The sequence below is a fragment of the Solanum verrucosum genome, unplaced genomic scaffold (genome assembly GCF_900185275.1).
Source record: "Solanum verrucosum unplaced genomic scaffold, falcon-dt-bn FXZP01000307.1, whole genome shotgun sequence".
Classification (NCBI taxonomy): Eukaryota; Viridiplantae; Streptophyta; class Magnoliopsida; order Solanales; family Solanaceae; genus Solanum; species Solanum verrucosum.
In genome coordinates this window covers 455655-483204 of record NW_026020264.1, presented here as the reverse complement: position 1 = coordinate 483204, position 27550 = coordinate 455655, and the positions used below count along the sequence as shown (strand labels likewise).

The 27550-nt window shown below is 36.0% G+C and overlaps 2 protein-coding genes across 10 annotated transcripts in view; both read right to left on the bottom strand.

The window, feature by feature from the left end:
• The window catches only part of LOC125833615 (uncharacterized), a 182522-nt gene that overhangs the window by 97071 nt on the left and 57901 nt on the right, over window positions 1-27550 (bottom strand). Inside the window, exon 1 of one of the 2 annotated variants that reach the window (XM_049512778.1) lies at window positions 22432-22442. The exons of the other annotated variant lie outside the window; for it this stretch is intronic. The gene's annotated coding sequence lies outside the window, so the exon portion shown is untranslated. Of the gene's footprint in view, window positions 1-22431; window positions 22443-27550 lie in introns of those variants that run through there. 2 annotated transcript variants of the gene reach the window in all.
• LOC125833588 (putative acyl-activating enzyme 19) lies at window positions 64-27550 on the bottom strand. 8 transcript variants are annotated; one of them, XM_049512742.1, is made up of 17 exons: window positions 27144-27550; window positions 25668-26171; window positions 25343-25539; window positions 23813-24016; window positions 17854-18564; window positions 15356-16005; window positions 14802-14877; window positions 14639-14725; window positions 13594-13637; window positions 10009-10117; window positions 9571-9630; window positions 6938-7022; window positions 6011-6075; window positions 4704-4763; window positions 3975-4019; window positions 454-563; window positions 64-321 (listed from the first exon to the last, which is right to left on the bottom strand). In XM_049512742.1, the coding sequence occupies exons 1-17, from the start codon at window positions 27481-27483 to the stop codon at window positions 99-101; spliced, it is 3570 nt and encodes a 1189-aa protein (XP_049368699.1). In that variant the 5' UTR covers window positions 27484-27550; the 3' UTR covers window positions 64-98. The 8 variants fall into 8 exon arrangements, 3 of the variants coding, with proteins under 3 accessions (XP_049368699.1, XP_049368701.1, XP_049368700.1); XM_049512744.1 differs by having other exon boundaries at window positions 454-557; XM_049512743.1 differs by having other exon boundaries at window positions 25668-26168.

The window sequence follows — 27550 nt, the reverse complement described above, 5'->3', positions numbered from 1 at the left end:
AATTCGCAGGAAACTTCTTTGCCAATAATTGATGCTTCAATATTGAGGAGTTTTATACTCCCATAGATTGAGCATGTGAATGATAAGATGTAATAGGTTCATATTGGTATTTCTTCTTGGAGTCTAATACAATGCACGTAGTCATCCCTGCAACCAACAAATATTTTCCCACCAATCATCACAGGGGAGGAAAAGACGTCTCCTCCAAGTTCAAACCTAGCAAATTCCCGCACCATATCACATGGTTGAATTTCTCCGTCAAAATTCAAGCTGACTTGAAGAACATGTACACTTCCAGAACTGGAACCAACACAGACTAACCTGGTGGTAATGACATATATACACACAGGGATTAAGTTTCTTATTGACTTATTATAATCCATAGAATAATTCATTGAATGATCAATCTACAATTAAAAAAAGTTAAAAAAAAATAATCAACAATACATATACCTTTGAGACAGGGAAGAATCTTTACATGACAATAGCAAGTGTTCATCAACGTAGGCAGATGAAGTAATTGGGTGTCCAACATCATGCTTCCAGAATAAATCACCTTTTTCCTAGCAGAACATGAAACCTCACCAGTATGATCAAAGATTTCATACAATGAAGTGCCAATAATATTAGACCATATCTCAATCTATAACATGGGTAATCTTTCTTTCTGAGTTATTGGCTACTGATCTTATTGGTCGGGTCTAAAGGTCAATGTCAGCCTGGCATCTCTAATAATAGCTCACATCATCTTCCGCATGGTACAACAACTTGAATGATATGCATTACCAACCCATGATCAGGAAGATCTAGAACAAAACAGGACGCTAGTAATTAAGCCTTGATTTGTTTACCTTCAGTTTGCTTTTACTCCGAGGAAAATTTCTACTTCCATTTATACCACTGTTACTCTGAGGGATTATTCTGCTCTATTTTCCTATATCCCTGTTTGATTTGATAACTCATCAAACAAACCAAACATGTGGTTTACTTAGATGAGATGATCACACAATTTAACAGGGAAAAAAATAGAGAACCAGTGAACACATCTAGGTAAGACGGTGGCAGAAACCTGTAGGTAAGCTAATTTACTTTTCACACAAACGACCTATAATTGCATTTGCATGCATTCTCCTCACAAAGAGAATCTCGAAACAGTTTATTGTATTAAAAGATATGTAAACATCTCAGTTAAGGATTTAAAAAAAAAAAAGAGTAATGCACACAGATGCAGTCTGCAGACTGGGCAGGACCAATTATTGACAGGAGTTCAACATAAGGGTACTGAACATTTGTATGGGGCAATGTAGTAACATGGAAAAGCAAAGAGATCTCACAGTACTACACAATAGATGGCTGAAAGTGCTTGTGACATAATATGGCTAGCCTATGAAATTGTAATAAGACAAGAAGATAGTCATTAGTATTATCACAGACACTCTGGTTCAACATGACAAAGCTAAGCATATTGATATTGAGAGAATTTCATAAAGAGAAGGTAGAATCTGCATGGTTTTGTATGTCGTTTGTTCCTACGTTACAACAAATAACAAATACTCTCATGAAGGGACTGTTTCAGCCCAACTAAGAGAATCTTGTCAGCATTTTGGACATGATTACTGATACCAATTTGAGGGGTAGTGTTGAATTAAATATATAACTGAATTTTGAAAAATAAAATAGGTTCTTTATCTTGAAAGTTCAAACTTCAAAATAGAAAGATTTCTTGATACAAGAAAGATCCCTTCCAAGTCTAGTTTAGCAGAATTTCAAGGTACCACTAGGATTAACAAACATATTTTGAAAAGAAGAAGAGGAGTATTAATGTTGGAGCATGATAATTATGTAGTGTAGACACAGACACAATTCTCGTGTTGGACAGGGGGGCAAAGAAGAAAAGACAGAAAAAAATTGCAATTTGGCATGCACGACACAATTATATAACTACAGGCAGAAATGCAGATTACACACTTTGTCAATTTTATAGGTTTTAATAAAGACCATAGATGAAAAAAGGCTAACCCATTGGTGACCCCCTAAAGTTGGCAGTAATTTTCACTTAGACACTTTAACTAGGCTTTGTTCATTTAGACACCTCATGTCAGGCTCACGTTGTGTCATTTTGACACTTTCTGCTGACATGGCAAAGTGAGTGTTATACACTCGCTATTGACGTGTGAGGGGCTTATTTAGCCTATTTTATTTTATTTTTTCTCTTCTTCTTTCCCATTTTACAGCCACTATCTCTCTCATTATTTCTCAAAGCTTAACGTACTTCAATGGAGGTTAAATCTTTTGTTATAACAATTTCAATTTAAATTTCCCACTGCAAGCTCAGGTAGATCCAAAAAGAAACAAGAAATCGAACCCATATCAACAACACCCAAATCATGTAAAGTTCACCCACAATAATCCTAAAGAAAAAGGTAAAAACAATTCTTCAAATTAAACGTATCCATAGTCTCAATTGCCCACATATAACTGTCAACATCTCAAATTTCAAGTTAACAAAAATAGGAGCCAAAAAGATCCTAATTTTCATTATGTAAATGTTAATCTCACTAACCTTAAGCCCTAATTAAATTACAAATATCTCAAAATTAAAGAAAAGGAGACTCAATCTTCAAAATACGAACCATTGTTGTTATACATTTGCACCTCTTAACCCGAAATCAAATGAAGAAATGTGAGGGAAGGTGCAGTGAAGAAAACGGTTAAAATTCGGGTGAATATGGCCAGAAAAATCATGAAAAAAGAGGAATAAAACAGAGAAGATGACTGTGTGGATGTGGGTGTGACGGAAAAGACAATGAAAATGGAGGAATATGATAGAGTAGATTGTGTGGGTGTGGGTTTATGGCAGAAAAAATAAGGCTAAAAATAAAATAAAAACGGAGTAATACAATGGAGAAGATGACTTTGGGAAGCTGTGAGGGTGTTGCATTTTTCTTTAAATTTTTCAAACTATTTTATTTAATTTTTTTTATAAAAAGACCACATGCCATTTATTCATTGGTTACTTTGTCATATATTTTGATTCTTATTTTTTCTCTTTAATATATGATAGACTTTTAATGAGTTGGCATGATATGATTGGGCATCTAATCCATGTGGACGCACTTGGTTAACACGCACTTGGAGTCAACATGTACTAGTGAAAAAAGTGTCAAAATGATACAATAGAGTCTGACATGAGGTGTCTAAAATGAACAAAGCCTAGTTAAAGTGTCTAAGTGAAAATTGCTGCCAACTTTAGGGGGCCACCGATGTTTTAGGCCATTAAAAAATCACTACAAGAGGTTTAAAGAACTAACTCTGAATTAAGAAAAAAATTGTGTTTAATAGAAATACAATTGTTACATTCCTCGAAAAAAAAAGTTTGAAGTTCTAAAAGAAAGCAGCCAATATGCAATGTCTAACGCTAGCAGTGAACTCTCCTGTTCCTCTTCCATTTAATGCTTGGTTTCACAGAAGGAAAAGGAGGTTTCGTCTTCTACGAGTTTCTCGCTGTATAAAATACTTGGAAGTTTGACGTGTTTATTTCCTAGGCAGATGAATACCTTCTTTCATTTTGGAATAGTGCATCTTAATTAATATCAATCAGGTAAATTAAAAAGCCACTTTTGATGTATGAATTCAACAACCCAAAAGTATCCAAAATTGAAGCTTAAGGTTGAAAGCAGAATACATATATTTTTGTGTCAAGAATAAAACTCGAGAATGGCTGATGTGCAGGTGATTTTGGAGAAAGATGAGCCTAATGAGGAAAAGATAGAGATTAAGAAACTTTTTCTGACAGTTAGACAACAGCCAAAATTTGGTCTTCAAGCACCTTAAAAGACTCAGAAAGAACTTCTTCCGGATATTGTACACATTGGTAAGGAGAATGTGCCGTTAGCATAGGATGCTCTCTACAGTTAGTGAATAATGTCATAATCATATGCTGCACAAGAATAACAGAAGTTCAAGATTTTTACCAAATCAAAGGAGTAGACACTGCCATCTCTTGAGCAAACAAGCACCTGAGAGATTTAAAAAAGGAGAATATTAATTACACGCGAACATTCAGATTTTGAGAAGCTACTTACTGACAATTAAGTAAGGTTTGCAAATGAAAAGAAAGGAATACTTAGGATAGAAGAAATACACTTGAGAGGCCTAACCGCCTAATTAGACTGATATTCATTTGGACAGCGAAACTTTAGGGTGAGTGCTAATGATTGAGCAGTAGTAAGGTCTTTTCACCAACAGAAAAATAGAAGTGGACAAAAACTGAAAGTACTAATCAATGGAAATATCAAAAGTAGGTTAAGAAGGTTGGCAGAGTCGTTAAGCAATTGGATTATGGTTCATAAACTAAGGCCTTCAGTTAATGGTAGACATCCTACTACTTATTTGAGGCAGAACACTGGGCAGCAAGTATGAAGGACATCAAGGGAAATTTAAATGTGACTTCTGGTATTTAAAGGAAAGGGATATCTTGTAAGCCCTTAAAATCTACAACATTGTGACTTTCATGCTTGTTCTCCTCACCAAAAAAGTTTGGTACATCTCACCTACTACACAAGATCAAAAGGGTAGGCAGAGTGATCCCAGCATGTGTATAGGGCTATAAGCTTCCTTGTGGATGGTTATCTTAACATAGAAGTTTGGTTGGATGTATCTGATTTATAATTGTAGAAGAAATTTTAGGGAGAAATAATCACCTGTAAAGGTAGCGCACGAGATATGCAGGGCCCAGCAAATATTGGGCCAGTTGTACTCACCTATTCCACAAAATTTTAATACATTAATAAATAAACAATGAAAATTGAAAAAAAAATAAAGACATCTCACTGGAAATGGACAGATGTGCATCAACTAAAGATCATATGCCCAATTTCATTTGGTATTAAAGATCGTATTTATTCAATCAATCAGACTATGTATTCATGCTCCAGAAGATTGTTTTACGCCAATTGTTTTTACATACACATCATCCTATTTACAAATACTGATATTCCAACCATGGAAATGAAAAAATGATCTTATGAGGTAAGGTTGTTTGAGGAAAATTAACCTTCAAAATGAGAAGGTTTCATAGGGAAGGAATCAAAAGTTTTTTTCTTTCTGCCATGTTGCACCAAAAACTAAGCAAGAATATACATTTAGGTTAGCTTAAGTACAATTTAATTCTTGAAACAAAAGTTCTTTTTTGATGAAGTCCTACCATTCTTTCTGTCCAAAAGATCCAACATAAAGTGGCAGAAATGGTGTTCCAGATAGGAAGGGAAGGTGTTGGAACTTCTTTCCTATGCCAAGCAAGCAGGAATCCAAAAAAGTTCTTGGCATGCACAACTTAATGCTCAAAATGTTGAAAACCTGGACGTGAAGTTGACAGCGACTTTGCAATGAAGGAAAAGGTGTTGGACATCTTCTGGTTCTTCCTTGGACAGTATGCAACGATTATTTATTGACTCATGGGCTGAATTGAAAGGCACGACTTGATATGATTAAGGGTGATACTGGAAAAAGAAGCTAGGTGAGATGCAGATTATCTGAAAGAGGAGCTTGAGAATAGGTACAGACCTGAAAAGCAAGGAGGAGAAGAGGGCAAGTGGTAATGGGATACATAATGTTGAGCTAGCTCAAGTGTATCCTCCTAATGTGATAATAACATCATACTCAAGCTTTTCTACATAGAAAATAGATGAACGGATGGACCCAAGAAGCTACAAGAGTTCATAAGTGTTGTTATATTCTTTCGCCAAGGAAAGCTTAAATTTTTACTACAAAAGTTAGTTTACAAAGGTACAAAAGATATTCGGTGAAATGATTCTGCAGAGTTATCTTTGGACTCTAAATGTGAATATTCATCCAGTTGTGTTTTGGTCATGTGGTAGAGCTGTTCTATATTTGGATTTGCCTCTTTCGTGCAGCTTTTAACAAGTTCAGACCACTGAAACAAACCCTCCTTTATACGCAATTAACAAGGTGGAAAACACGGAGTTCAATAAAATTAATGTTGTTCTACCTTCCAGACGACAGATCCCTCAGTATCCAGCGCAACAACACTGCCATCCACCATGCAACATATAACTGCAACACGACAAGCTAAGTTAAAATGTAATTGAATCTGAAACACACACCATAGCAGTACATACTACCAATCATCTACAATTTGGACAATGATCCATAGCATCATCAAAATAAAATATTAAGAAAAAAGAAAATCAGAATGTCCAATTAAAACTTTAAGACAATCATTGTAACCTTAGACCTTGATACACTGCTCTGGATGCCTTTATACACCTATGTTTTGTACATCTCTAATACCCTCTACCACAGAGAATCCAATGTAGGGTTGATATGCAGGCTAAAAGTCAGACTATGGGTGAGAAAATGGACCAGCCAAGTGTTGCCCTCTGGAAGCCCTCACATGTGAATATGGAATTCAGTATATCAACACCTTCTCCGCACGTGTAATCCAAATATGGTTAACATGTGGAAAATCCAAGCTTAAGGGTGTCAGAATAAGGTTATCAACGATTGCTCTGATAGAATGGAACAAATATCTGAAGATCCAACCAATATGTTAATGCACAGGTAAAGTAGCCTAACGCATTTATAAATTCCTTTGAATGTCGTTATAGATATCGCATGTTGTATATCTCTGACAAAGGTTATCAACGTCAACAACATTTTAAAAAGCATGACACTAAGATCTCCTCACTGTTGATATGCTAAAGAGCCCACAAGTTGCAATTTAAATCAAAAACCATCACAAACAACCAAGGATAATCAAAGGAAGTTGCAGTAAATTTTAATCTTTACCGAACAATCTAACAGAGGACTTGCCGTAGAACTGAATTTTAATCAACTCATTCTGCTAAATATCTTGACACGGACAAAAATATAACAAGCTAGAAATAAATTTGATGATGACACACAAAACAAGTACCATTTCCAGATGGAGGATTGACTGAAAGTGACCCAAATATCGGAACTCCAAACTCTTGTATCCATAGTTGACCAAATGGCAGAGCCTGCAGAGCGAAATTGTTTAACAGGCTTGCAAAGAAGAAAATATTGACAATATTACATAGTATAAGAAGGTAATGCCTGGACACATCAAACAAAAGTAAGCTTATGCTATTGATACCATGGAGCAACGCATATCATCCCTTCCCTCTCCCTGATGGAGGAGTTGGCAAAGAAAATCTTACCAAAGACGGCAAGAAGGGTATTAGGTTAGAGAGATATTTCTGTGAAAAATCCTATAATGTACTGACCTAGTATGCCATAGAGAAAAAGGGGAATTGATAAAGGTACCATCATATTCAAGGCATACATATCTGATATATGTTTAAGCAATCAGACAAGCTTCTAAGACGACCAATCTTCCCGTCTGGTGATACATTAACAGTAAACATCTAATGACATCCAACTTTAGTTTCACCACATGGTGAAGAAGTTATCTCTTAGGTACCATTACTACGTAGAGTAATCATCTCATCAACCACAGCCTGATGGCAAACAAACTGAGTTACCTCTTCTTCTTTTTTTGACAAAGGTAACAGTTTTGTGTATTAATATTTAGCACTAAAGGCTGGGATCCCAAATTTACATCATGGAGCTACATACAATTGCGTGTACTTAAAACAAAACTAAACTAGATCCTACTTCATCTTACAAAGGACCTAGGATATCTCTAACCGCTATAGGATCATCTACATACTCCGAACTACACCAATAGCAAAAAGTGATTATGCAGTTCATTTTAATCCTGTGTAAAGGACTACTACTACTCTCAAAGCATCTCATATTTCTCTCCTTCCATATGGTCCACCAAACTGAGTTACCTCTTTTGTTACAGTTTGTATTGAGATAAATGGACAAATCCGCAAGTATGATATGATGGTGACATATGGTAATAACTCAAGAAATTATAAGTATAATAAGCATTTGCGAGTGCATCAATTACTTGTTGAAAAGCAATGGAAAGAGTAGGATCATCAGGAAAGAGCTCAACTGGTCTAGGAGATTATTATGCTAAAGCAGACAATGAGTCATTGGGATAGTTCGTAGACCTATATCATTAGAAGAAACATTAACTAGGTTAGCAGGCAGGGATTTGATTGAGGTCATTTTTTATAGAACCGAAGAGAAGGAGTCTCTGGATAGGAAGATGATACCAGAGTGGAAGGAGTCATGGTAGTTTCATTTTGTGAATTTGGTGAGAGATATGAAGTTTACATTAGCTGAGCAAATTATTGTTAAAATAAAATACTCCCTCCATCCCAATTAATGTGACAACATTTGACTTGGGACAAAACTTAAGAAAGAAAAGAAGACTTTTGAAGTTTGTGGTCTAAAACAAACCTTAGACATTTAGATAGCTTTTCTCTCTTGGTGTTTGGTTGAAAAACAGTTTTTGCAAAAGATTGAAGACCTTTCCAAACAAGTTTTTCAAATTTTTGGAACAGATACTGCCCTTCTGGTAATTGAAAAACATTTTCCAAAACGAGTTCTCAAAATTTTGAAACAATAGCTTCCCTGGCTGAGATTCTGAACAAAGTTGGTCAACCAAACAAACGTGGAGAAACTGGAAATGGGGACTTGATCTGATAAAGAAACAAACGAGGACTCGTGTGTTGAAAAATGAAGAAGTAATAAATTTGATTAAATGTAAAATCTTCATCCTATTCACATGCTATCATGATTCTACCTTTTACATATTCTTTATAACTACATGTACTTCTATCCTAATTACATATTATTAAGGAATTTTCTACAATATCTTCAGATTCTTAACAATATACCTTTTGCGGGGAGAATCGCGCAAGCATGGGATGGCCCTTCCCTTCCTTTACGCGTGTTTGACTGGAATGAAATTAATATATTCCCTTTTCTACTGAAAAATTAATTATAAAGCAAAGAGAAACATATATCTCCATATTGATAGCTTCAAGTGATATAATGATAAATCACGTTAGCCCAGACTCTGCCAAGAGCCACAAAACAAAGTGCCTCACATAATGGTGACAGTACTTCTGGTAAGGTCTTAACTCACATCTTAAAATGAGACCAGAGTGTACCATATAGATCAGATGCCAAAAATGCAGCGAGTAAAATATTCAATTTTTTTCTACAGCTTAATACTAGCATAAATTATCTGCTTTTAGATGTTATATACTTTCTTGCTTTTTAATGACAAAAACAAGTAACTACTTAGTACTCAGTAACATATAAGGCCATATGACCAAGTGTATGGAACTAAGAAGATAGTATGAGATTTCTGGACACAAAGAAAAAAGTTACTATCACTAGTAGAAGATATGTAAAACTCTCTAACCACCAACAGGAAATAAAATTAATGTCAAAAAACACATTTGCCTATTACTTTATTTTTTTATAAGGAAACAAAAAACATTTGCCTATACATCTACAAAATATACAAATTGTTTCATGAGGTAGGAGTTGCGACATCAGGAGGGTCCCAAATAACTTTTCTTCCACTGGGTCCATCATTATTATATTCCAAAAGAAAAATAGAAAAGTGTATTTCAAAGATATATAAATACAACTCCTTACCCCGACAAATAGTGCTGTTACTCTGCCACTAGTGGATGCCACATAGAGTTTTTCATGCACCTAAAAAGATTTTTAAAGAAAAAAATTAAGTACATAAGAAGAGCATGGTTGCTTAATGAAGGCAGTAAATCTGTGACTGGAGCTGAGATGTTGTACAATTGGCAAGGATAATTGTTCCAACAAAAACATAAAATAACAGGCAATATATTGTAATCTCCGATCAGATATCTGATAAAATCAATTTTATTGACATGGAAGCCATAAGATGAGGGGCAAAAGGGAAAATCATTCTCGTGGATCTCAAGGAAGGTTTTGCTAATGCTAATTATCCCTTCAAGATGTGTACAGCCACAAGCCCACAACTTCACATTTTCAAAAATGCCAATTATTTCCAAAAGAAAAGGAAGTCTATCCACAAAGATGGCCATTCAAAACCACCTCATCAAGTGCAGGTGCACCAAATATGCTACCGCCACATTGAATTTTGTAAGCACAGCAGTGATTCTCATAATCAAGGGCATAGAGATTATGGTCATGCGACCCACACCTGCAGTCAATTATATGGAGACAATAGAATGAGTAACATAGCTGCAGTAAACAATGCTAATTGTACCAAGATGTCAAGAAACTTGGGAACTCCATCAACAAAAACCACTAGAGCACATGTATATCTATTTATTCTCTTCTATAATATTTGAATTTTGAGTGGGAAATTAATAGAGAAATAAAGACTTCTCTAAAGGAATAAGAGCGTCAGTATCAACATGTAAGGCTTCATAGTCTCATCCATATAGGAGCTTGTTTGCAACCATGTTGCATGGGGTCCTACCGGATAGGGATTACGTGGCAATAGTGTTTCATGCAAATCCTTGAAATACACTAAAGGGTTGGCTCATAACATCCATTAAAGAAAAATAATCACTATATAATAGTCTGCATTATTAATCAAGCTTTCTGTCACCATTTCCAAATCACTAGAGGTGGCAAAATCAAACCCAACCCGCGCAATTGCCACCCCTACATATCACGCATAAATAGTAACAGCATAATGGCAATATAATGGATTATTTTATATAGTAAAACAAGATGAAATAAGAATACACATATTACCAAAACATAGAAAAGAACACCCTAAAGGTAAGCTATCTTTTTTAGTGTAAGGGTATCCAGTGAAATCATTATAGCATTGTATAAGAAAGATTTCTAACATTTCTAGATTGAAAATGTGTACATATGTAATAATCATTAAAGCAATTTTATTATTTTGGTGCCACAACATTTTTCTTAAGAAAAGCAAGGAAAAAAATTTGCGTGCTAGTTATTATGACATCCTTGGTAGATTTTTATCCAACAATAGTTATTCCGGTAACAAATGAGTGGTGTATACTCCAAGAGTCTTTTATTATTAGAACGGAAAAGGTCCAAATATGCGCCATCAAACTTTGTGAAATGGTCCAAATATGCGCGCGCCATCAAACTTTGTGAAATGGTCCAAATTTGCCATCCGTCAATAGGTGGGGTCAAATATACCACGTCATTACAATATTGGTCCAAATATGCCTTTATTTACTGACACGTGGGCATTTTTCACAAGGAAAAATGGTCAAATTTTCCCTGAACTATGCGAAATGGTCTATCCAGTTGGACCTTGTCCCTTATTTGAAAACAAATTTCTACCCATTTGAAGACGTAGACGTGTTGTGAGTTTGTAGTATGATCAACTAAATGTTAGACGATAAATGCATATGCACTAAATAATCAGTGATTGTTATTGACCATATTATAAATCTGGTGTTATCGGCACACAGTTTGTCCGTGAAACAAATGACCTCTAAAAACTTGTTAATAACTAGAATAATATTGAGAGTCAAATTTCATCACAATGTCATTACCCGAAGAAGGGTGATTTTAAAAAACCAAAAAATGAGATAATAGCAATACTTAAGCGTTTAGAAAAGGAAAAAGAAAGAATTGGTAAACGATAATTATTAACAAAGAAAGAAAAAAAACAGCAGCAAAGATAAGCTATAGCAGACTGTACAGCTTCGCTGGACCATCTTCGACACTGCGTCAGAAAATAAATTGCACCAAATTTCTTCACTTCCGCTTTAGGTTTTCAAGACTAATGGAGCTCTTAGTATTCTAGGACGTCAACAGGTACTGGACTATTCAAAAACATTACCTCAATATGTACTATGTTGCTCGGACTCTTTAAAAATGTCAACGGGTGCGTGTCGGATTCTCCAAAAGTAGTGTATTTTTGGAGAATTCGACACGGGTGCAACATCCAAAGTGAAGAGTCGGCACAACTTAGCCTCAACATGAGCCCTCCATAGTTCTAGTAGTCTTTGACAGTTTAAACACTTATCTTAAAGCACCAGGGGCTCTCAGTAATTCTAGGAAGTTAATTGGTGCTTAGACCATTGAACAGTGCAAACATGGGCTGACATCAGAAACAACGGAACCCAGCTGATTCTATTCCCCCAGCTTTCCTGTGATAGACAGTCGCACTCAGTTGCTAATGCAACAAGATGAAATTGGAAGATGAGATCATTACAACATTATAAGAACACATATCAGATGAGGCATTTCATGATAGATAGAATCATATCATATCATATATTTATATAAAAGAGAACCCTAGGCCCACCTACGTGGCGCCACCACAAGCTAGAATTTCCTTTTAAATTTATTTATTTCCAAAAATAGCCTTCCCCTTTCATGAAAAGATGTGACATTTATGAAAAGTTATGACTTTTATGAAGAGTTGCGACTTTTAAGAAGAGTTACCCAAAAATAGTCATCCCCTTTCATGAAAAGATGTGACTTTTACGAAAAGTTGTGACTTTTATGAAGAGTTGCGACTTTTATGACAAGTTACGACTTTTATGAAAAATTGCGACTTTTATGAAAGGCAGAACCTTTCCGAAGAGTTGTAACTTTTCAAAGAGTTATGACATTTCCGAAGAGTTGTAACTTTTCAAAGAATTGTGACATTTTCGATAAGGCACAATAAGCATTCGTTCACACACTATCATTTGTTGTCTATAAATAGAGGGATTTCCTCTCATTTTAAAACAACGAAAATTCTGAACTTCTTCTTCTTCTGCACAATTAAATATTCAAGTACTTTGCTCTTGTTGAATGGCTCACTGACACCATTGTTTTTATATCAATATACTTGTGAATAAAATTGTTCCATCCTAAGAGGATCTATTCCATTAAACCTCGGGTACTAGAGGGGAATAATTTTCTTAAGGGGACACTGTGCATTCAGTGGGCTCAATTTTTTCCTTTCTGTTTCATTCTACTGTTATAGATCCTAGTAGTTTTTTTTACAGTCATTAATTTATGCTTATGATATTAATTGTTGTTTTTTAGTACATGTTTTTAACTTTGTTGTTTATGTTTCCACAAAGTTATTGTTAAAAGTATTTGTTAGTACATATAAATATTATTTATTTATTAGAAAATTTAATATCTCACGTTGATGTTCATCTAATTTCCCAAAAATATCAAATAGTAATACTTCCTGGCGGCAAAAGGATAAAATTATAAAATCAAATTAAAGATGATTGATTGAAGGAAAAATGATAAGATGTTATAATTATTATTTTCCTTTACATTATTAATGTGTGTTCCTACGTAATCTTGTATGTAAGATAAAATAGTGTTTTAGTTTTAATGACTGATAGATTGTAAGTATTATTTTATAAATTATGTGATATTAAATTTCCGCGCGAAGTGCAGATAATTTTACTAGTTAAATGAAATCTCCAGAAAATTTAAGGACATCAAGAAGTCAATATAACCTAATGTGCATGCGCATCCTTTTCCTGTATTTAATGGTTTTCCCTCCCAAGCCCCCTTCCAAAAGTTGATACAATGGACAAATATGCACTGATATGCCAAAACCAGAGAAGAAATAGACAAGCTTCAGATATAGAGAAAATTGATAAGTTAAATGAACCAGTTACGTAAATTTCCTGCATGAAACAACAGTAGATGAAGAAAAGAAATTACCAGACCAAGTGCTTCTTCTTGTCAATGACTGGCTGTGATTTGACCTAAAATTTCGGAGGTTGACCACAAAAATAAATGTCAAACAACAGAACATGGGAAACTCTAGTAAGCAGGAAAGAAAGCCAATTTCCAGCAGACTATCATGACTACAATCAACTACCTATTTTAATTAATCTTCAATTGATCTACAATCACCACTAGATGATCAAGAGCCACCTCTTGTAATAACATAAAGTCCCAACATATTTTAAAGGAAAAAGTGCATCTTTGGCACATAGGTTTTAAAAATGGACCTTCGGCCTAACTCTACCCTGAGAGCTAGCTCTAGAGGCGAGTATTGCCCAAGACAAAATATGGAGACCGGGGAATCCACATCCACCAACGTGGGACTCAACATTGCCTCGTGCACCCACGGCTAGTCATCTGGAGCATGGGCAATATATGATGGGGGCCCAATATCGGGTAAACAATGAATTGGGATGAGTTTGGCTTTGAGGGTCTATAACTCAACCCCAAATGCTAGCTCTAGAGATGAGGATTGTACAAGACCATATATGGATACCAGGAAATCCACATCCCACCAATGTGGGACTCAACGATAGGTTTCAATGGTTGTTCACTTAAATACCAATTTTAGTTCACATGACATAGGACTCAAACTAGTGACCTAAGTCATAAGTTCCACGATTTTTGGTAGTTGAACAAGCTCTGGGGGCCTTAATTGTTAACCTTTTAAAGCATTTAAAGGTTGTTTTCACTAATTTATCTTTTATTTTGGGAACACCACTCATAAATTGACGTCAAACCTCTAATAATGCAAGCAATCCTTTAAATATAGTAGTAAACCTTGATCCCTTCACACTTCCTGGACATGAAATATTTCAAGGGAAAGAAATACATTAGGGAATATGGATTCCTGTCGATCCTTCATTAACCTTAGATTTAATACTCTAATTTTATGGTATTTTTCTATAGCTATCAAGAAGTTCAATAGAAAAGGTAATCAAGATACTATAACTTACTGACACAGTAAATCTAATCATACCTCTCCGTGTGTTTGAAAATTCCAACAAGGGATACCATTTGAAAAATTCAGAAAATAAATGTTTCCATCATAGCATCCGACAATAACCTGCAGGTGAAATCCCTTTCAGCTGATGTGAACCTTACAAACTAGAAAACTTTGACAGAAAAAAGTTATCTATAACCTGAGAAAAGTCATCTAGAATTGCTGCAGAACTCTCAACACGCCCTTGTAATCTGATCTCCCACAAAACAAGACCACTGAACACATTTTGCAGGGAAGTAGTACAGTCAGAAGAATTTGATTTTTAAGCTGTAAAGTTGCATAAATATGAGATGATGTCAAACATTTGGTGGCAAAAAAGGAGTGTCACAATTATTGGCATAGAGGATGTATGTAACGAGTTAATTACATACGATTTGTATGCACCAGTGCCATACTACTGAACAATTGTGGTGATCTCACTAGTACAGCAAAGAGCTTTCCACAATGAAACTTACAAGTTTAGTCTATGAGTCCATATTCTGATATTCCAATCCAAAGAGGGCTATTTTTGGGTCAAAGCATAGACCAAAAATTGTCTAATAGTGTATGTAGACTAATTGGACAGCAAATCCCATCCTCAGCTAAACCAAGTGGATGTAAGACTTAAGTGTAAGAAATTTGTCCTTCACACACTTATATCAAATTTTCTTATTTTCTCAATCACATTCATCTTAGAGAAACATGAGGCATCACCTTGTTGCATCAATGCAATAGAATTTGTGGGAGTGAGCTCCGATAAGCAGATACACACTTCTTTCTTTGAATACAACTAGTGGTGATGCATCAACGCAAGACTCCATGTAGACCATCCATTGTTCTCGCATGAAACCTCTTTTATCACGTGGAACTTCCCAAGACAGCACTGAGTGGCAATTGTAACCCTCACAACCAGCATCATGCCTTATTTTGTTGCACCGACTGTAAGAACATGAAACCTGTGACGAAGTTGAATTATTCATATCTATTCCATTAGCATTGTTGGGATCAATATACAAATCTGAATCCGTTTTCAAACGTTTAACGGGATAATCACTGGTCAAACTCAAAGCGGTACTGTTATCAACACCAGGCATCCAAGATTTATTAGAAGGAAGCTTGCTTTTTTCTTGCTCTTGCGAGTTCACTCCTACTAAAGCATCAGCTCTAAGTTCACGGCTAGAGGACACTTTTTTATGTTCAATGGCCTTCTGAAGTTTCAATGGAGTTGGAAAAGCATACAAGTCCTTCATATTAATTCCTAGATTATAGGAGACATGAGCTGCTAATAGAGAATTGCCACCCATCTCAAAGAAGTCATCATCAAGGGAGATCTTGTCAACAACCATCAGAGCATCAGAAAAAGCCTGTCCAATCAAAGTTAAAGAAAATGTAAAAAAAAAAAAAAAATCACCGTAAGGACACATAATACTGACTAGAGAACAAGTGACTCACGACAATATGACAGCACGTATGCATAAAATCATTCACTATTCAACAACTAACCTTAATAATGATAATGAGTCTGTTACTGGTCAACTTACGGGACCGCATGTAATGTTCAAGAGTAACAGTCAACTCACAGTACTATTTAAGGTCTACTATCCACTCGTCCTTTCCCCACCGTTTAGTCTCATTATTTGTCTACAGCTGAGTTACACAACATCATCAAAGCACACTCCAGAAGTAGATTTGGGGCATGCTTCAAGAGTAAACAGAAGGCTAGGCATTTTGGAGTCTACCAGGTATGGCACATGCATGACACGTTCACTGAAGTGTCCCAGTTTGAGTCTAGGGCATCTCAAGGCATATATGAACCCTCTGCCACCCTTTTTTATTGGATAAGATAAATTCCCTCTTCTACCACCCTTTTCCCAGCGGATAAATCAGCCATTAGATCTCTCCAGCTTCACCATAAATTAAACAAACAGCAGGAAAGACTTCAAATTAGCAAAAGAGGATTTACAGCTCCATTCCCCCATGAAAACAAAAGAAGTATATTCGGAAAGCATAAGAGAAGGAGTAAAATACATCTTTTTCCTTTTAGAAAGAGACGTAAAAGACGCCTTTTTTGTTTCATCCATTGTTTTGGTGGTAAAGGTAGCATAGACAGTTGGGAGCTAGAGAGATATGTGTGGTTAGTCCCTTTGCACATCTTGTGTATATTTTGACACATTCTCGGTGCGATGTAGACAATGGATAAAAGAACAGGTTTTCTGTGAATATCCAACTTGGCATTCCCTCAGGTACTTCTTTATTTTTATTTCTATTTTGGTATTCTTCCAGTTATGAAATTGGGCATTCAGAATCCTTTACATATTACAATTTAAGGACACTTGCCATATTTATGCTTAACAGATACCAGCGAATGAAGTTGTTTTAAAATATAAATAAAGGAATTTTAAAAAATGTGGTACGCATCGCAACATGATGCTATCGAGAGAGTGAAAGCTAGTCTTAGCTAGATAACAAATTATATCCCAGCTACCCATGTTGCAAGCCAGCTGCCTTGTTGTAAGAGTATAAATCAATAACAAAAAAGGTCATCCAGTTAACATGCTAAGAAACCCCTACGCGACAGGTTGTATACAAAAGGTAGAGAAGCTTATACAAAAGGTAGTTCTCTAAACAGAGCATTAGCTATACTGACTGAAATGTCATTACTGCCCAAAAGTGACAGAAGACACTGATGTGTATATCTTTTCAATTACTCTTTGGATACACTCTTTTATCAAGCTAACCACCTTTTAGTAGAAAAATATCTTGATTAACTGAATAGTTGTTTCACTGGTCAGTTCTTCCACGGCCCATGCCCAATATTAAGCCAAACTACATAATACTCCCTAGGATCTCAGTTTATGTGGCACAATTTTTTTCTTCGAACACCGGCTAATAAATTGCTCAAAAAGGGAATAAACTCCCATGAAAAGGGAAGCATATAGTATACCAAAGACAACCTAACAACTTTTACCCACTTATATATGCAGCTATGAACTCTAAAGTCTACACGTGATTTTCCATCATATAGTGTGTGGTTTCACAGAATGCATGATCCAAATTAGGGCAAAGCTTAAATACATCTTATTATATTTAACCAAAAAAATCACATTCATGGGAAAACTTTGTACTGAATGAAAATCGAAGTAAAGATTGCTGCTAATCCCATTTCATAACAGAATCACAACCCTTAATCAAACTGAAGTCTAGTAAAATACCTTTTGTATAACATTAATGAGATCGATATCTTGAGTTTCTTCAATCGCAATATGGTTACCTGCCTCAGACGCTGCAAAAGTGGCCAACATATTGTAATCCACTTTCCCTGAAGAAGACATAGGAAAAGATTCAACAAAGTAGAAACGAGTAGGAATCATAGTTGGGGGAAGTTTGCTGGCCATCCAGCATCTAATTGTGGACCTGAAGACCTCAAGATTGTTTTCCTTTTGCTTGAGCAATAAATATGCTTCAAGAAATAAATTATCTCCTTGAACGCAACGAGAAACCACAGCAGAATCAGCTACTTCTTGGTGTTCCCTCAGAACGCTTTCAACCTCCTCTAAGGCAATACGGTGCCCGCAGATCTTTACAGTGCGGTCTCTTCTCCCAATATAAACCAGGTTTCCATCTGAAAGCTTTCTGCCGAAATCCCCGGTTCTAAAGTAAACTTCATTTTCATCGTTCTTGCCATCAATTATTTCTTGATGTAATTTCACGTTATCCAATGGCAAAATAGAAGGATGACTAAAGTATCCAGAAGCAACACAACTTCCACCGACACATATCTCTCCCTCATCAGGAGAATTTTCTCCAATAAGAACCACTTCACAGTTGTCAATGGGAATGCCTATTGGAATACTGCCCAGAGCATCTTGCTCCAACATTGTGGGCAACCACTTGCAGTCGAAATATGTGCAGTCACCGGAAACCTATTTCATACATCAAAAATATTAATAAGACTACAGAGAAGATAGTGAATTCAAGTGATAGGTGACGTAAGCTACCTTTTTTTCTTAACAGCAATCTTAAATTTGTATCAAGGTTGTTACTATTGCTTTTTAAATTGATAAAATTAAAGCCTGGTATGTTCTCCTTTTATCAATAAGGAAAATCAAGCTTGCTATGTCGTTACAAGCTATTCCCAAATAACCATCACTGCGGAAGTCATGACCCAAGATTGAATTTAGATTCCTCCTTCAAGAAGTGGTTGCATCACAACCACCCACTCGTTGAGGAACTGGTGTCCAGTAACATAAAGGAAAATGTATGTGCTTTGTGCATCAACTCTTTCTGATTATGTGCCTATTTATACAAGCAGATACCAGGATTGAACTTAGATACCAATGAAATAAGAAATGAAGCTTTGAGTTACATGTAGCAGCCATATCCTCCTTCAAAAAGTGGTTGCATCACAACCACCCACTCGTTGAGAAACTGGTGTCCAGTAAGAGAACATAAAGGAAAATGTATGTGCTTTGTGCATCAACTCTTTCTGATTATGTGCCTATCTATACAAGCAGATACCAGGAAGGGAAGGACAATTTTTTTTCTTTTTTCGATCAAGTAAGAGATTTCATTGATAATAATAAGGTCATTTAGTCTATATACAAGAGATATACAAAAAAAGAAAAGAAAAAAAAAGGAGAGACCTACAAAATATGAGGAAAATATTAAGTGATAATATCTGGATAAACAACTAAATCATTATCTTTAATGATAGGGAGAAAATACATTTGAGTCACAGTTGCTTTGTGCTTTCAAAATGCAAGACACATAATGGGTATTTATAAGAGTGAAAAGAAGTTTACGAATGAGGAAGTTCATGCATACTCCTCCTCTCTTCAACTAATACTGTAATTTCTCAAAAGTCGTGAGCACATAGTATGTAGATGTTCAAGAAGATGATCCCTTCCGCTTTCAAGTGCTAGAACTAAATCGAGGAGCCTTCTAACCAAGAATTGTATGCAGCTGTTGATTGGTTTCTAAATTATCTCTTGTGAACAAAAATATGCACTCAGGTCCAGACCGACAAATGAGAAGAATGCAATAGTTAAAGAATGAAATGCACACCATAGCACGAATAGAAATGAAATCACGAAATATGATGCTCTCCCAAGCCCACCATAAATTAGAAAACGAGATGCAGATGATACTTGGTTATTGAATGAAGAAAGTGTAAAATAACAATCAGCTAATCAGTCAATCAAACATGGGTCAATCTTCAATAGTTGAAATCAGCTAGAGTGATCATTGTATCATTTTGATCTATTCAAGTCCATTTCATCCCAATACTACCTAAATAATATATCCTCCTTTCTTAGAGAAGTACTACTTGATAATCTGTCATTTTAAGGCAATTTAAGAATTCCAAAACTAGAAGTTCTCCAAGTCTCATAATAATCCATACTCAAATATAAAAGTCTCTAATCAAATTTAGTAGTACAAGCTTTGGCAATTGTTGGGATTATTCAAAGATTACTTAAATTAGTAAATTTGATCAGATTTAATTACCGTAATTGTGCGTAGAATCAACAAAATACAAACATTTTATACACTTGTAATCAATATAAACTCCCAATCAAGCTTGAGCAAAAACTGTTAGAAAATGCTATACTTGTCCCTCATGGGTTGTGTAAGGGTTTTCAAAGGGGCATCCCGTGAAGGTTTGGGGTTGAATGATCAAGTCATTTATAACCCATACAAGTCCACTCATTAGCCGATTGAGCCTAACCTCTTTCCCTCTACTCTAGTTCCATTCCTGTTGAGCCTTTTTGATATCTTTCTCCCTCTAGCAAACCACAATGAATTTCTTCTGATTCCCTATTTTTGTACTTGCCACAGAGAGTGTTACTTTGACCTTCCTTTCTCTGATGGTCATCTTCGTCTAGAAAGAACTGACCACGCAGTTGTATCTCTCAAGAATAGAAACTCAATATCTTTCCACTAACTTGAATTTTATTGATTCTAAATAATTGTCTACTTCAGACATAGTTAGTTGTTGGAATTTACGGAGAGACAAACAATGCTAAGTTCTAGAGAATGAAGTGCTTCTTTAATTCATTCTCATCATAAAATGTCCTACAATATACAGAAGTTTCTCATCCAATCAATGCTTCCTGTTACTTTTGGACTTTATTGTGATAATGTTACCAGCTGGAGAGTTGTTGCACCCAACTCTACTTGAACATGCCAAACTAGTTTCCTTAAAAAATTTGCAAGACACCATTAAGGCTGTGGAAAGACACCATTAAGGCTAGATATGGAATGGAGACAAGGTGGATCAGCAACATAGCAACACAACCATATGGCACCGGAGTGTGGAGGACAATCAGGAATCTATGGCCAAAACTTATAAACAAGTGCACAATTAAGATAGGAGATGGTGGAAAAACTCTATTTTGGGAGGAAGTTTGGGCGGGACAAGCTTCACTTAAAGCTAGTTTCCCTGACCTATTCAGCTTGAGTCTACAAAAAGTGGCCACTGTCAAAGAAATGAGAGATGCTCAAGGTTGGAATTTAAAGTTCAGAAGACCTTTAAATGATTGGGAGGTGAATAGAATGGTTGAATTTCTAAATATCCTGGAACGATACAAGGAACTCAGTAACAGAGAAGACAAATTGTTATGGGATCCAGATACACAGGGGAGATTCTCAGTTGGAACAGCTTACAGAAACTCACAGAGGACACACACTCAATCAAGCTACTGGCCATGGAAAATGATCTGGAAAGTTAAGGTGGCCTGTTTTACTTGGCTCTTAGCAAAACAGGTTGTTCTCACGCAGGATAACCGTATGAAGAAGGGCCTCGATTTGTGCTCCAGATGTTTTTTTTGTGAATGTGAGACAGAGACAATAAATCATCTCTTTTTACACTGTAAGGAGATAGTGAAACTTTGGCAAATTTTCATCAATAAAAGGGGCATCAGTTGGTCTATGCCAGGAAACATAAAGGAAGCTTTGGCATGTTGGAATCGGGATGGAAATCAGTCGGGGCACAAGGAGAGATGGAAGATTGTCCCAGCCTGCATTTGGTGGACTATTTGGCTGGAAAGGAATCAAAGATGTTTTGAGAACAAGAGCTGCTCTATGGAGAAGATGAAGCTGAATTGTTTAGCTCTTTTCTATTTTTGGTGTAAACATGAATATCCTCATGAAGATGAGGATATCACTAGTATGTTAGAGTCCTTAAGGAGTTCATAGGAAAACAGCAACACTGTTGTATTTCTGATTGTAGGTATTACTGGAATACATCCTGAGTATTCCTGTGTTTATAATACAAGTTACCTTTTCAAAAATAAAAAAATAAAAAAATTTGCAAGTTGTGCAGCCTATTCTTTTCCCAAAACACTCATACAGGGGATCCTCGAAGGTGTTCCAAACATTACCTATAAATTAAATGAGTAGATACAGGGGATCTTGCTTTGTCTGGTTGTTGGCCAAGGAAGCAGCTCTTACTCAAGACAATGTCATGAAGAGAGGGATAACCTTATGCTCTAGATGCTTTCTCTGTGGAAAGACTTTAGAGAATGTAAATCATCTGTTTCTACACTACAAGTACACTCAACAATTATGGAGGATTTTTTTGAGTCACAAAGGCATCTCCTGGACTATGCCTGGGAAAGTTTCAGAGGCTTTAAAGAGCTGGGAGGAAGCAGGAGTACTGGCAAAAGACAGAGGCAGATGGAGACTTATCCCTGCTTCAATATGGTGGGCAATATGGAAAGAGAGGAACTCTAGGTGTTTTGAGAGCATAGAAAATCGTGTGCAGAAAGTGAAGCTCAACTGCATTTTACTATTATGTTTTTGGTGTAATCAATTATACTCAAATGATACTGTCTCTATAATTGATGTTTTAGACTCAATTTAGCCATAGAGCAGTAAGAATTTGGGGCTTTTGTATATAAGGTTTCAGTACAACCCATGTACTGTTTTGTGATACAATACAACCTTACCAAGTTCAAAAAAAAATGAGTGGATAGGCTTGGCAAAAATCATATCTCAAACTCACAAATAAAGTTGCTCCATAAACATAACCGGTGTACACTATACAGAATGTGTCTATAATCACACTAAAAGCATGGAATCTAAGTTTGAAAGGATCACCTTCATGCAATACTAACTATAATGTATAAGTTATGTGTAGTGATCAATATGCTGATCAATAAGTTGTTCATAGCAGCACCAGCCAGCTGCAACTAAAAATGAAGAAAACCAAACTCCAGCATAACTAACCTAGCAAATGAATTCTTTCACTAATTCTCACCTTTCTCTGTTTCTCTCTTTTCTTCTTTCTTCATTTTTTTTTTTGCGGGGGGGAGGTTACTGTTTTCAGGCACTACAATTACTGCAATTGTTATGTGTAAACTTCAATCAGCTGTAAACGAGCCAACTGCACATACACATATCTATGGTTGGAGTAAAACTAAATAAAGCTGGAAATTTTAAGGTCTCCAGGCTCTTCCTATGTGTTCCCAAAACCATCCGCTGTAACCTCCTTTTATAGCATGCATTCCCCCCCCCCCGGCTAAGATTCCACCCCCATGATCCAGAGGAGGTTCGGGGAAGTGGTTGTAGAAGGGCAATTCAACAAAGGGGGACAAAACCAAAGTGGCTATATCATTTCAATTCAACTTAGTTAACCGCATGAGCAAAAGAAGAGTACTAGCTCAAATCACAGATATTCTTTATGAGAGGTAAAAAAAAAAAAATTCAATCAATATGGAAAATCTCCCATATACAAGATGTATACCAAAAAGTAGAGAGCCAGCATTAAACTCAGATCATCCAGCTTAAAGGCTAATATGCACGGATTACGGTCACAAGCACTAAAATTCAATAACGAACATAAGTTTCCCATCTTTCAACTCCAGACTAAAGTGATTTTATTGAGTACAAAAGTTGGTACAAATAAAAGGGTGAAGAAAATCAGCATCTTGTTTGATATGAGCAAGCATTACTCAAAGTTTCTCTTTTCAAGTGAATTATTATAACTACCAGAACACAAGTGACCAAATAGTAACTCACAACGATGGACATGGAGTCTTTTTTCCTTCCAAGTTATTCAATATTATAAGTTGTAAGGATATAATTAACCCAAAAATAAATCACACAGACAGAAATCTTTTTTTTTTTTTTTTTTTGAACATTGGTAAAGTTATCACACAGACAGAAATCTACCTCTGTGCTTCCATATATATTAAGAACAGAAGTCTGGGGTAGCAACTTGACCAGCATCTTCCACAGAGAAATATCAAAAATTTCACCACTTAGCACTAGAAGTTTTAAGGAGATCTGAGCTGTAGGATAATGCATGCTATGCAGAGCAGGAAGAATCGCCCTTATAAGAGATGGAACTGCCACAAGCCTGCTAATAGAATATTCCTGAAGATAAATGATGGAAAAAATAATGGAATTTTTTAAAGATACAATGCTCTCATAGTATGGGAAAGAACAAAGAAAATGGAAAAGGTCCAAATTCCCCCCTACTCTATCCGAAATTTTCATCCTCCGTCATACCTTGGGTCCATTCACACCCTTGTTAGAAAATCGTGTTGTATTTCCCCTTGACATTAAGGGAGCTCTAGCATGAAATGGGTGTCAAGATACTTCGAGAAAAAGGTACAAATTTACCCCTCCCGACTATGTTTTCAATTAGATAAAAGTTGGAGCGACATTAGGGGTCCAGGAAAAAACGAAACTTTTCGCCGGGGGAGGGGTAAAATTAAACCCAAAGTATAACTGAGGGAAAAGTTGCTCAATTTTAAATAATATAAAGACAAATCTGACCCTTTTCCCTAATGAGTATATGGCAAAATTGTCCTCTGCATCAGAAAGAAAGAAAGGTGGCTCAATTTTCAGTTTGCAAAAGATAAATCAGTGACCAGCCAGAGAAGAGATTCAAGATCCAAGGCAGGCAGAGTAAATGCAAAAGAGAAGAGTAAAGATTCCCAACCAAGACCAGAGCCTGTTATAGAACAACCAGAAATCCATCCAATGAAGGTAGCTTAATTTTTTTTCAGTAAAACACACTATCGGTGTGCAGAAAACAACGAAGAATAGTCACGAATCTTTTTTCTTGCAATATTTGAAAATTTTCTAATCATGGATTCACAAAGTGAACATTACCCCCACTTGGACTTCATGCAATTATTACCAATAACAGTAATCTAGATTATATAATACCGAAAATTGAAAGAAAATAAGAGTTGTACAAGCACCCTTCCCCCGTCTTAAGTGTGTGTGTGTGTGTGTGTGTGTGTATGAGAGAGAGAGAGAGTGATGGATTTTGTCCAGTAGTATTTCAGCTTATTGCAGAATTTACACCAGCCAATACAGAAGCTATGGTAAAAATAAATGGAGGAACTCATGCAAATACTAGATATAGAAGTCTAAAAAAATTGTAGAGGAAGTTAATTGATCACTGAAGCAGTGACATGGAAGTTGAAGGCTGTAATTCATTTACTCAGATATAGATTCTACAAGATCACCAAGCACCCAATACTCTCAAGAGTCAAGACCCTTCCATCCGGCAGCACCTGAGTGAAAATACTTGCTTTATGTTTGTAATCGTTAGAATAAGCAATTGGTTAATGGATAGGAAAGCCCCTACTGTTGTTGGCAACCAAATGAGAAAAAAAATTCACACCCTTTGAAATGCACTGCCAAGTAACAAGAAATTCAAAGGGTAAATAAACTGTTCACATATACCTGTAAGAGATTGACTACACAAAATATATTGTCCTTCAGCTGATTGAAAGGAGGTATGATCAATGTACAATTAGCAAGTATAGCTCCTAAAAATTCTTGCAAATGGTCAATGAAGCTTATGGATGTTTTGAAAAGAAGGATTTCTTCTTTTTGAAAGGGAAATGATCCTTGCATCCACAAGAAGCGGTTCAGAAGACCTGCAAGTGTATGATAAAATAAATTGAACTAATGCCTAAGTAAAACTGAACGATAAAAGCATAGTTTGTACAGTGACAATATAAATTGATGAGAAATGGTTAAACATTCTCAAGGATGTACAACTCACCTACTTCAGTACCACATACCCCCTTGGGTATTCCAGTGGATCCAGATGTGTACATTAAGTAGCAGAATGACCTCAACCTTTCACTTTCACAAGGCCATGCTAACAATGAGTCAGATTTTTTTCGGATGACATCCTCTATTGACATATAAAAAACGGGATTACTGCCTTTATGAATGAGCCATCGTAATTTATCAAGCTGGTGACAAGTTCTGTCAACTGAAGATTCATAGCCCACAATAAGATCAGCTTTTGAAGAAGATATTACCGATAATATCCTTTCGTTTGGCCATGATGGATCTAATGGCATAAATGCTTCTCCGCACCTCAAAACCGATAGAACAGAAACAATGTACACAACTGAAGGCTCCATATATATTCCAACTACTTTTGGGATATATGTTTTATGGAGCAGCTGTGTATACTGCTCTAAACCTCGATCAGAAGACCCCACAATTAACTGGTCCTTGGAACTGCAGTCATTTGCAGTTTGATGCATATTAACTACTAACCATGAAAAGTTGCAATGCCTAATTAGTTTACTCACAAAGCAATCAACAACATCCGGAAGGATTCTATAAAACCAAAAAATTTCAAGGAAATGGATATAACATTTTCACATTCATTTAGGAATCATTGTAAACACAGATTAAGGGAAACTATCTGAATTTGCCCTTGTGCCATCTGATTTTGCTCAATTTTCCCTCCATTATTCTTTTGGTCCAGAATCTTAGAGAACAATGTTCCAACTTTTGAGTACTGTCTATCATTAGACTCGGGTGGGAGCTCCGTCAAGGGCCAAAGGCAAAAAGAGACTTTTTTCCAAATGGCGGGTAAGATAGGACCATCCATTAACCTTTTGGCAAAGTTGCTCAATTTCAGATAGCATAGACCTTATTCTAAAAGCAACAAAAAAAAAAATTAAGAAGGTAAAAGTTATCTAAAGCAAAATTAGAAAGCCAAAAAAAACTTCAAGAAACTACCGCTGCAACATGCATAAGATATAAAAAAATCAAGAAACCAACATGCACAAGATATAAAAAATTCAAGAAACCACTGCTACAACACGCACAAGATATAAAATATTCAAGAAACCACTGCTACAACAGGTACAAGATAAAAAAAATTCAAGAAACCACTGCTACAACACGCACAACATATAAAAATTCAAGAAACCACTGATACAACACGCACAATATATTCACATTCACCAGTACGTCGAGCCCTCGAGTGTAGGAAAGGTAACAATTAAGCAAGAATCATTCTCCGAACTAGATCAAGATACATATGTTCACAAATTACTACAGAAAGAAGAATCTTGGTTTACTCCATAAATAAGGAAAGAAAACTTAATCTTAATTCAGTAAAACCGTAGTTAATATCACAAATATCAGTAACTTAGACACACATTAACACCATATTTTCTTCATCGTACCGTTAATTCATAATACCCCACTTAAAATCACAAATTTCAGTTACCTGAAGAGGGTTTCACAAGATTGGGGTCATCACCACCATCAAGAATGCATCGGAGCCGTGAACTAAGAGAATCAACGGCGGACAATATCTCGGAAAACGTGAAGCACTGATCACCTTCGTATACCGGGGGATTAACCGACTTCCTTTTGGAAGAAACAAACTCTTGAAACTCCTCCCGGGTATCTTGGTCGCCATTTTCACTGCAAGAAAGTCGAAATTCTTTGGCGATTTTGAGACCCCCACAAGCTTGAATGACTGCAATTTTGTTGGGGTTGTTCGTAGCAACTTTATAGAACTCATGAGATATACAACAAGTAGAAAGCTTATTGTGTAACACCATCTCCGAGGAACAAATTGCGTTTTGTTGAAGAAATCAAGAATGAAGAACAGTGAAGAAGCCGTAGCTG